Source organism: Phaenicophaeus curvirostris, chromosome 2, assembly GCF_032191515.1.
Source record: "Phaenicophaeus curvirostris isolate KB17595 chromosome 2, BPBGC_Pcur_1.0, whole genome shotgun sequence".
In the NCBI taxonomy this organism is placed as follows: Eukaryota; Metazoa; Chordata; class Aves; order Cuculiformes; family Cuculidae; genus Phaenicophaeus; species Phaenicophaeus curvirostris.
Genome location: NC_091393.1, coordinates 24256339 through 24268402, shown reverse-complemented (window position 1 = coordinate 24268402; position 12064 = coordinate 24256339). Strand labels below are relative to the sequence as shown.

Sequence of the window (12064 nt, the reverse complement as noted above, 5' to 3'; positions counted from 1 at the left end):
TGGACCCACACTTTTCCTTGTGTTCCCTTTGTTGCTGATGTACTTGAATAAGCCCTTCTTGTCGTCCTTGATGTCCTTTGCCAGACTTAATTCCATATGGGCCTTAGACTTCCTCATTTCATCTCCAAGCTGTCTGACAGCATTCCTATATTCCTCCCAAGTGGCTAGTGCCTTTTTCCACCTTCTGTAAACTTTCTCCAGCTGAGTTTTCCAAGAGCTCCTTATTCATCCATGCAGGACTTCTGTCTCCTTTGCTCGATTTCGTACTTCTGGGGATATACTGATCTTGAACATGAAGGAAGAAGAGTTTGAAGATTGCCCAGCTCTCTTGGACCCTCCAACATTCTAGAGCCCTATGCCATGGAATTCCTCCAAGTAAGCTTTTGAAGAGTCTAAATTTAGCTCTCCTGAAGTCCATTTTTGGAATCCTGCTTATTTTAGTTTAGTGATTAACAGGAACGGTTGGACTCGATGATCCAGTGGATCTTTTCCAACCTAGTGATTCTATGATTATTGCCATGCTTCTGAACTCCACTACCTTGTGTTTGCTGCAGCCAAGGCTGCCCCTGACTTTCATGTCACCAAACAGACCTTCTTTGTTTGTTAGCACAAGGTCCAGTAGCACTCAGCCCCTTCACAAATCATGACAAGATGTTATCATCAGTGCTCTGCAGGGATCTCTTAGGCTGAGAGTGTCTAACTGTGCTATCTTTCCAGCAAACATCTGGGTGGTTGAAGTGCCCTATGAGAACCAGTGCCTGTGATCCTGATGCTACTTCCAGCTGCCAGTTGAAGGCCTTGTTGACCTTCTCTTCTTGATCAGGTGGCCTGTAACAGACACCCGCAACAGTGTCTCTCCGCTAGCCTATCCCTTGATTCTTGTCCTTAAGCTCTCAATTCGTTTCTCACCCACACCTGGGATGAGCGTGATATGTTCCAGTTGCTCCCTCACATAAAGAGGAAGCCCATCACCACACCTTGCTGGCCTGCTTTTTCTAAAAAGCACATAGCTGCCCATGACAGCATTCCACACGTGCAAGCTATCCCACCAGTCTCTGTGATCACAATGAAGTCATAGCCCTGCAACTGCACATGGACCTCTTGTTCTTCCTGTTTGTTCCCCACACACTGTGCATTGGTGTGCAAACATTTCAGAGAACTACTTGAGCCTGCAGGTTTCCCTGGAGGGGTGGGAGAGGAGCCATCATAGCCATATACATCCTTCAGAGGGTTTGTGCTCTGATTGCTGTCACGGGAGGCAGGTAAGAGATGTTTTTCACTGCTGTGGCTAGTCTGTCATATTCCCCAATTGGATGTGATGGCATGAGCATTGCAATTTTAAACTCACTTCTCCAAGTCCTTCAGTTTAAAATCTGCCTCATCAAACTGGCCCCCCCCACTGCCAAAGATTGCCTGACAAGTGGCTCCTATCCCTCTTCAACATGCAGTAGTCATTGGAGAATGTCCCATTATCATAAAAACCAAACCCATTCTGATCTGACCAGCCACATAACCAGGAACTGAAAAGCATTATACATCTACATCTGGCTTCTCACTTCCCTCTAGCTGGTAAAACAGAGGAAAAGATAACTTAAGCACCCCAGTCTTTCACTTGCACGCCCAGGGCTTTGTAGTCTTCCTTGATTCTGCCTAGGTTCCTGCTTGCTATGTTGTACGAGCCCACATGGAAGAGTAACAGTGTATAGTAATCTATGTTCTTCATGAGTTGTGGCACCCTCTCAGCAATGTCTCAGAACTTAGCTACTAGAAAGCAGCAGAGCTCTCATGACTCTGGCAGGTTGAAAGATGGGTGCCTCTGTGCCCTCTAATGGAGAGCCACCCACTACAAGCACTCATTTAGTTTTGCAGTATCCACTGTGTTCTGCTGGTACATTGTCCTCTTGTGGGCCTTGCTGGTGAGTGTGGCTTTGTAACTGGTTTTGGTCATGATGATGAAGGATGGAAACTAAAGCACAGCCCTGCTTTTGCAGGTCACCAGGGTCCAGGATGCTTCATTCTCATTAGCATCCACTGCAGGAATGCAGTTCTGAAACCACCTATATATCTCTGTTTCAGCTTCCCTAATACTGCACAGCCTTTTAATGGTTTTCTGCTTTTCAGTTTCCTTATGTAACAGATCACTGACCTGTGTAAATCTTTTGCAGTTCCTTACATTTTCTTCATGGGAAATGCCTGGGAATTTGTTGCAACCTACCATCTATACCACAGTCTCCTTCTTTACTATTTCTGTCTTATTGGATATGTCAGACATCTCAGGGGTTCTCTCTTTAGGAATAATGGTTTTAGCTCTGAGGAGAGTGTTTAATGGTAGAGATTCAGAGAATTTCCCTGGGCTGCAGACCCACAAGCCAGTTGCAGAGCCCTTCCTCCACTCCCCTCTGCAGAAACAAATGCATCACACCCTGGCTGATGTACCATGCCCTCTTGCCTGCTCTCATCACGTTGCTTCTGGTTGTTGGCTCTCCCTAGGACCATTTGAATCACCCGTGGTTGCTCCTGACATTACTCAAACCATGTCGACCTCTCTTCCAACAATCACTGGATCCTGTTGGGTCCTTCCTGCTCTTCCACAGGCTTCCTTGGCTCCAGGAATTCCCTCTGTACCTCAATCTAGAGTTCAGCCCCAGCAGCTGCCTCATGCCTCACCTATTGAGTCTCTTTTTATTTTTTAGTTTGAATATACCAGAATCAAGTCAAGCACCAGTCCCAAACTAGCAGTTCTAAAATACTGCTGCTTTTTTGGCTTGTTTCCTCTTTTTTTGTTTATTTCTGTATATTATGTAAAATGATCTCTCACTTAAGTTCGGACAAAAACACTCTTAGGAAAAAGCAATGTGCTTGTAAAAAATATCCTCTCATTAAGCTACTATGTCTAGAAACTTCAATAAGGAGTCCAGGACAGACTTCATTTTAGTCTATTGATGATTACTTTTCTGTCCTTTCAGCCAAGAAATTTCCACTCTCTCATAATTCCATTCTCTGACATAAGTGGCAGCAAAGCTTATTAACAAATACTTGTGGGATGCCTGACATTTATGTCAGTTTTTTTGTCTTTTTTTCCTTTTTTGGCTTAATGGATAGGCTTCATGTAGGAACTGCCACTACGAAGCTATAAGAACAGAGTATCTCCAAATTCACTTGACAAGTTTGAAGTCTAATAATAAATGCAGTCTCTTGAAGAGAAAATATTCTTGGAAGGAAGATGCCCACATTGGATTGAGGAAATACAAAATATGAGACTACAGCTGTAAAGGACAAGCATGGAAGTTCAGACACTTGGTAAACTTAACATGCATGTAATGTGTTTATCATTAAGTGATCATTTTGAATCCTATTTTTAAACAAATTCACCTCCTTTTGGAAAGCAGATTGGCTATTGAAAAACAGGGAACTTAATTCACTTTTCCAAATAAAAAAAAATGAATGCTAGTTCCTCTGTGGGGGAAAAATCAATACCTGTTATGATTTTTTTTCCTTCTGAACATAGCAAGGTTTGTAAAACTGTGGCCTTCCCAACTGAGAGAATTAAGAGTCAATCTGTGCAAGCAGTCCCTTAATTTTATTCAAATATTCCAAGTATAATTTTATTATGTAAACTGGAAACACATCTACTCATCATCAAATTAATCAGTAATAATATGAAAAGAATTAACTCTGTCTGTTGCTAATGATCCTGTGTAGTGAATGCTTCATCTGTTTCCTGAGGAAAAAAGTCCCTTTTATCCTAACAAGGATAAACAAAGTTAAAGCTGTCAAAGGATGTTCTTGAATGTCAGCACTAATTTATATCACTATATCTTTTCTATGGCAGGAGTAGGTAAAACAAAAGCAAGGCATTTTTTTGAAAGCATATTACCTAAATCTCACTAATCAAATCTAAATATTTTCATATCCTATTTTGTTTTGGAAAATCTCTCTTTGAATGTGAAAACCGACATGTGTACAGCACCCAAAATCTCCTTCCCAAATTGAGAATGTTTCATAACAGTATCATGAACGATGCAATACACATAGTCTCCTTGTGTATATGTGTGAGCAAACAAGGACATGTTCTTTCACACACCTATATATAGAACTGCTGGTTTAAATCAGGGCATATCCTCACCTGAAAAGCTCCCAAGACGTGGTGCTGTCATATCTCCACCATCATATATTTCAAGAGAGTCCCAATTATGCTCAGTGGCAAAGCTGATGACCTGGATCTGTAAAACACGACCACAGAAATTTGTAAACCAATTAGCCATATCTATTTTTAAAGATTCTAGAAACAAGAATATAAAAAGAGAATATGCCCCAAAGAAAATATAAATAAGCAGATCCAAATAAAAATACTCACCTGAAGAAATACAAATTAAACATTAATGTTTACTTTTTGTCTTTAACTTTTAGAAAATATGACTCTAGGTAAGCAAGAAAGATTTTGCACATATGCTGCATTATTATAAATAATTACTCAAAGTGTAAACAGATAATTGAGACAGTCGCAGACCTCTTAAGTGCCTCAATGATATCCTAACAGGTAGAAAATGTTAGCATTTATATACAAGATTGAAGGATCAGGACCTGCTTTCAATATTCTACACAATTAAAAGAGAAAGCTGCTTGTTAATCATTTCTCATTCATATGCCTATGTGAAAATAAAGTTACAGAATAAAGCTAATCAAAGAGCAATACTAAGAAAAAGAAAGCACAAATATTTCAAGTACTCAAATAAATGATCTTACTGATAGCTTTTTTTTTCCTGACACTTCTAGAGAAATAAACACATTACTTTTTAAAATGAACCACTAAGTACTTAATATTCCATGCTTGACAGAATGTAGACTTGCCTGAATACCTGATCCCTCGGTCACTATGATTTTCCACACACAATTCAAGCTGTTACCATAAGGTTCAGGGTAACCTGGTGAAAGAATAGTACCTCTCCGCTCAGTAAAATTCCCACTGCATGGCACTGAAAGAAAATATTGTCATGAATTTTTACAAAACTTAAACCATTACAGAGAACAGAGAAGTGTTATAATTTTACTCAACTAATTATAATTCTCTGTTATAGCATAAACGCATAGAAGTGACACAATAATCTGAACTTAAAAGCAATGATATCTAAAAATATATGAATGATATCAAGTATAAGGTGCAATACACATTAATATAGATTTCAGAAATGAGCTTTGAATCTCTGCAGCCTAGAACAACCTAGCACTACAGTCTGATCATGTCTTACCAGCGAGTAACAGCAAACTCTGAAGACCACATAAAACACAATCATGATTGACAGAAATCATGTGAAATTACCCACAACCTAAGATAGTTCCAATATTGGATCTATCTGGAAAAGCAGTGTGTTACGTTAAATATTTTTACTGCATATGCAAGTGCTTCTTTAAGAATCAAGAAAACAGAACTTAACTAAACAAAAAAGCAGAATACACAAAAAATAGGGCACCTACATTTATTTTTTAAAAAACTCTAATTAATTATAGAGAAAATTCCTATGAAAAGCAATGACTTCTGGATATAAACCCAAGGATGGAGAGAACACCTTTCAACATTAACAAAAAAAATAAATAAAAATTTAAGTGTTAAACATTATTCCACTGCAAGTTTATTGACAAACTGAAGAAAATTAGCTGTACTTAACAATCCTATTACTATTCAATGTACGGTATGCTTCTACTTGAAAAAAGAAATTATCATCCTGTGTGACACAAATATAAAAGTACTGTGTAATAAAGCAGATAAAAACACTTCTGGAGAATTAAATTCTGTCTGGTATTCCAGGCTGTAGATGAGTCATGAAAATAATGAATGTTCAAGAAAATGTGCATCACACTTGTTCATATAATCTAAGTCATTCTACAAAACATTATACTGCCTGCCAGCCAGCTGGTTCTCAATTACTTTTTGATATGGAAAACTGCTCTTTTAAATTGGGCATGACTGATATTAATCGAATGAGAGTGAATATGTGTGTTAAAAACTATTTTCTGAAACAGTTACTGAATTCTGATTCAGAGACATGTGTGACAGAAGAGATGAATTAAATGTAATTTCGTACCTACACAGCTTGGCACTGTGTCATTCCACTGAGCTAAGGCATTAGGTACAGACTGACACCGGATAGCTTTTGAGCCTTGCAGCAGATAGCCAGGACTACACTCAAATCGAACAACAGAGCCTGCTGAAAACTCAGAGCCAATTCTCCTTCCATACCGAGGCTCCGGAACGGAGCTACACTGTGTATCACTCGTACGTGGAACAGCTGCATAGAGAAAAGATAAAAAAGAGATACCATGAATCCAAATGACAGTCATCATCTAAAAAATAATTAGATCCCTAAAAATGCTCACTGTTTTTTGTAGGACAGAGCTTGATTGCATTTATTTCTTTTATTTTCCTTTTTTTTTTACAGACATGTGAGGGCCATGGCAGTTGACATGGAGAACCATTGACATTGGAAGCAAGTCCTTAGGCATGTGAGGATCAGTGGGTGTTTCAGCTGCTCCCTTTAATATCAACCTATTTTTCTTATTGACAACGTCAGGTTTGACTTGTCACTAGAAGTCTCTCATTCGAAGCCAAGAAAAATAGTATGTTGTAGATAATCAGATATAAACCCAATGTAATGTTATGCAAACATTTAATTTATCATATTGGAGACTATAAAGGGATAAAAATATACTATTTGGGCCATTTAGGTGTTTACAGATTATAACAACTAGTTTTAACAATAATTTCTGAGAATTAGTAAACCTGATATGATACAAGAACAGTTAAAAGATTGTAAGAAACATTTAAAGAAGAAAATAATAAAATTCATTAGAAGTTCATAGGTTTATTTTCCCTTTGGCTTTCTAATAGGAATTTTTTGGTATTTACTGATTCTTGATATTGTACGTGTTGTTCATGTATCAAGCTTGTTCTTTTTATATTTAATTTTGCAGTTAGCTGATAAATGCTTATTTATTTTTTTTAGTATTTACAGAAAAAATGATAGAAATACAATTTTTGTACAAGATTATCTATGTTTTACATTATAATAGCATAAATGTACACTACAAAAATCTAGATATTAGTAAAACCATGAAAATTGGCTGCCATTTGGTCCTTAGTTAATAAAGAGGCAGACTGGCAGAGAAAGAAAAGGAGAAAAAAAACCCACGTTATTCCTGGCAGATATTCAAATTAACTGATTTTAAGGGTAGCATAAACAGTCACAATTATATTTAATTTTTTTTTACATCCTTATAGTTAATTTTCTTTTCTGGCCTGCAACAGTCAAGATCAGTATTTCCATCTTTTCATGCGCTCACCTGTACACACATGCAAACCCATCCCTCTGTGCTACTTGTTCAGCTACCCTGGTCACTAGGTAAAGTAAAAACCTCCTGAAAGGAGATTGTAGAAATGTGGCTGTTGGTCTCTTCTCCCAAGAAACAAGCAATAGCACAAGAGGAATCAGCCTCAGATTGTATTGAGGAAGGTTTAGATAGGATATATATATAAAAAAAAAAAAGTCTTTCACTGAAAGGGTTGTCAATTATTGGAAAAGGCTGCACAGGGAGCCTCCATCCCTAAAAATATTTAAGAGACGTGTACATGTGGTGCTTAGGGACATGGTTTGGTGGTAGACTTGGCAGTGTTAGGTTAAGGGATGGATTTGATAATTTTAAAGGTCTTTTCCAACCTAAATCATTCCATGATTCTAGCAAACAAGGTATGTGAACCTATATATACTTATTTTCATATTGATGGCTTTATATTTTTCTTATTCCTTATACAATCATTTGCTCTATTCAGAACCATAATTATTTAAGTGTGGCAGTTTTAAGTAATGGTAAGTTTTCTAGAACTTAATGTTGACAAGTTGGGTACAGAACACTACTTGAAATTGATCCTGTCTCAAGTCTAGTATGAAATATCCAATGCTTTTTATCTGAACAGCGGAAGTTCTTTTTTATGTCAACATTATCTTTTACCAGTTTTCTCTGTTGCTACTGAGAATAACAGTTAAGTTTATGCAAGTTTTATTGAATGTAGAGAAAAACTTGTTCAAAGAAGGTTTAGAAAAAAATGATACTAACAATGACAATACACACTCTTTATATTAATATGCAGTGGATTGATTTGTCAGAGGTCATACAGATAGAGTAACATATATTCTTCTAAATCAGTAGGTTGATGGTTGAAGATTTTAGACCCAAAAGCTTAAATTGTATGCTGCATCTGAGGCTGAAAGAACACATTAGAAGTAAATTAAGATACTCCTACATAATATGGGTAAAAAAAGTGAATAAATTTGTCAAGTTTTGAAAATGGTTAAATACTTTACATAGTATAAAAAAGCCTCTTCCCTTTCAGTAAATTTAATATAGCTGCCTTTGTTCAAACAAATGGGATTTTGTGATTAAGGTTTCAACAGTATCACATAGTTGCTCTGTGAAATTTGTTCATGAGTACAGTTCTAGCCACGGCAGGAAATTATTCTGCAGTTCTGGAAGGATAACAAAGAAATCATAGATTTCACACAGTCATGGTTCTTCCTAATTGTAACCTGCAGACTAGCTGCAGTCTGCCAGGTGAATTCAGCTGACCCAGCCTGCTCTTTCTTGTTCTCTTTTATTGGGACTAATAGCCTTTTCTCTATCAAATGGTCAACTGTACAAGCACTATTTTATTAAATCCTTTCTTAAAAAATATATAATGACTTTACAACTGACTAGGTGATGGCTGACATACCAAAAGCCTCTATCAGGGATGGGGATTGGGTGCTCTTGCTGCACACGACCCCAGAAACATCTCTGGCCCAAGGCAGTTGTCACTTTCTCAAATATCTTTGAGAACAGGCACAACATGCTCTTCTGACAGGTGGAACTTTCAGCAGATGAGAGGTGAAAGGTTGGTCTTACCAGGTTCAGAGGAAGCTGGTTTTAAGTGGCACACGGTAGCTCATGACTTCCTCCCACAGAGGTCACCACTATAGCCCCTTGCTAATTAAACTTTTAGCTTTACATGTGTGTAAACCTTAACTTTCCTAAGAGGCTGTATGACCTGACTGAAAATTCCAGCACCGCTCCTGAAATATTTTCACCCACTGTGTGGAAGAAACTTTTGCCCAGCAATTTATGGGAATACTACCTTTCACTATCTATTTTTTCGCCAATTCTTTTCCTGTGAGCAAACTATCTCTGTCACTATAGCAAATGTAGGGATAGTTTATTAACATTTACATTAGTTCATGTAGAAAAAGACTGCTATGTGCTTCCTTTTCAAACTGAGAGCTGTCATTTTACTTTATTCCATAAATATCACAGCCTAAGTGAGCTTTCTTTGACCATAGCTACATGGTGGTGATCTCTTCTTGAGCTGTGTTGCCTCTCAAGGCAGAGAGAACTTTTACCAAAGGCAAATGTTTGATAAGTGACCAATATCACACATAACCCTGAAGTATGATAACTTTGATTTGTGCTTTGATAACTTCAATTTCTGTCTTGGTAGTCTTGAATCGTTGTTCAATGGTTGTGCCCTACAGTGACAGAGTGAAGCTTGCCATTGACTTCATTAAGCCTTTTACAACATCATATTAAACCACTTTGCTGAAAACTTTGAAAATTATTCTTTAAGTAATATTGATCACCCATTCATGGCACCTCTACACTAACAGACTATTTCAGCTGGGAGAAACCTACAATGATCATCTAGTCCAAGTGCCTGACCAAGCTGGGACTGAACAAAAGTTAAAGCATACTATTAAGGGTACTGTCTGAATACCTCTTAACACTATCAGGTTTGAGACATCGACCACGCCTCTTGGAAGCCTGTTGCAAATGAGGACATAATGTGTCATGGTAACACATACAGATAATAATACTAATGGTCTTAGTTCTGCTCTCCAATTACACTAAGCAATAAGTGTGTGGCTATGTATTTTATTCCTGTTGCAGATTACATCAACTTAATTGTTGAAGTCATGTTCTCTTTTTATTGTTGTTCCTCTTTGTATTTCTTCCATAGACCTTTCTCATCCCGGAATACTAACATTCTTAATACTCCTCTTTAAAATCTCATTTAACCCCATAAACAACTTCATATATTTTTTTGGTAGAGCAAGTAAACGAAGACAAGCATTAAAAACCCATAAATTTTGGGGTAGTAGGAAGGACAGTATTTTGCCTTTTAGTGAAAGAACTCTATACTGCTGCAGCCTCAGCTGTATAAAAATATATGCTATTGTTTCTTAGGTAATGTCACAGCAAGAAAACAAGCATAAGAAAAACATGAAAAATTTAATTCCTAATGTTTTAAATGAGATTGTTCCTAGCATATTTAAACATATATAACCAGAATATTCTGAAGGACTGGATGTCCATTCAGCCTGATGTTACAGATACCCTTTACCTGTTTTATGAAGTACAAAGAAATGTGGTCATGTGAGAAAAACAAATGAAGGCACAGATGGCATACGCAGCTAAAAATGTTAAAAATTTAACAGCCAGTAAATTTGAATCAAAAGCTACAAATTTCATCTGTAGCTTGCTCAAAACAGAATGTGAAATAATGTAAACTATAGGTTTTTCCCTTTCTCCTAGCCTTCTTTCTAGCTTTTGCCTATAGTGCAGGTAATCTACGCTTCTCAAGCTGTATCACAGAGACATTCTGTTTTCTATAGCAATTATCCTCCATCTTCTAGCAAATGTTTCATACTGCTGTGAAACAAAATTAAAATCAGCCCAGTGGAAAAATGAACAGGGAAGAAGGTCAACCTGGAATAGAGGGCGATAAATAAAATTATTGGCTTTGCAGGCTGGATTACTGTGTTCAGTGTGAGAGTAGACATTTTTCTCTGGAGTATTTAAAAGGCTAGGAATCAGGCAGTCATTGGAAATATGATCACATGCTTCAAAAGAAGAGAGAAAAATCTCACACTGACAGAGCTTCTTAAATACCACCAGCTCATTAACCAGTATATGTATTTATACATGTGTGTATTAAGTTAAGCTCTTAGAATATATTGTAAAATATATTAGAAAACTTGATGTTCAAATAGCTTCACTATTCTGCTGAGACAAAGTATCTTTGCCTGACTCATTTTTTGCTGCTGCAGAGAATCACAGGATCATAGAATGGTTTGGAAAGGAACCTTAGAGATCATCCAGTTCTAGCACCCCTGCCATGGCCAGGTAGACCACCAGACCAGGCTGCTCACGGACCCGTCTAGCCAGGCCTTGAACACCTCCAGGGATGGGGCATCCAGAACTTCCTTGGGCAACCTGTGCAAGCATCTCACCAGCCCTCATCGTGAATAATTTCCTCCTTATGTGTAGTCTAAATCTTCCCTCTTCCAATTTATAGCCATTCTCCCTCATCCTGTCACTACATGCCCTTGTGAATAGTCCCACCCCAGCTTTCTTGTAGTCACCCCTCAGGTACTGGAAAGTCACTATGACATCTCCCTGGAGACTTTCCTTTTTCCAGGCTGAACAACCCCAACCCTCTCAGCTGGTCCTCACAGCAGAGGTGCTCCAGCCCTAAGATCATCTTCATGGCCCTCTTCTGGACCTGTTTTCAAGAATTCCACATCCTTCTTACTTCAAGCATTGCAGAACTGGACACAATACTACAGGCAGGGTCTTACAAGAGCTTAGTAAAGACACAAAATCACCTCTCTCAACCTGTTGGCCACACTTTTTTGATGCAGCTCAGGATATGATTTTCTTACAGTTAGTGAAAAATAAGTGTAGTCCACAGAAATAACTGAAATGAGACATGTCACTGTGCTTGCCTGGAGACTTACTGTTCAACAACAATATACATAACTGTGTTTTTACACACATCCAGCTAATAGAATTGGCACTTTGTATCACTACAAATACTTTAAAAGCGACGAAATAGTAACTAAACACTTTAGCTACATGAAAACTAAATAGAATAAGACAGAAAGGTATCATTCATATGCAAATGTCTGATAAGAACTCAAACGCTGAAAGCTGTTTTTTAATTCCAGATATTTATATTGCCCCTCTTTTCCAATTAATTCTG

General features: G+C 37.6%; 1 protein-coding gene across 1 annotated transcript in view; it reads right to left on the bottom strand.

The window, feature by feature from the left end:
- CSMD1 (CUB and Sushi multiple domains 1) overlaps positions 1-12064 on the bottom strand; it is a 1116699-nt gene that overhangs the window by 161599 nt on the left and 943036 nt on the right. Inside the window, exons 34-36 of the mRNA XM_069851527.1 lie at positions 6084-6287; positions 4852-4976; positions 4127-4223 (exon numbers count right to left, since the gene is read on the bottom strand). Of these exons, the coding sequence (XP_069707628.1) occupies positions 4127-4223; positions 4852-4976; positions 6084-6287 (426 nt within the window). The remainder of the gene's footprint in view (positions 1-4126; positions 4224-4851; positions 4977-6083; positions 6288-12064) is intronic.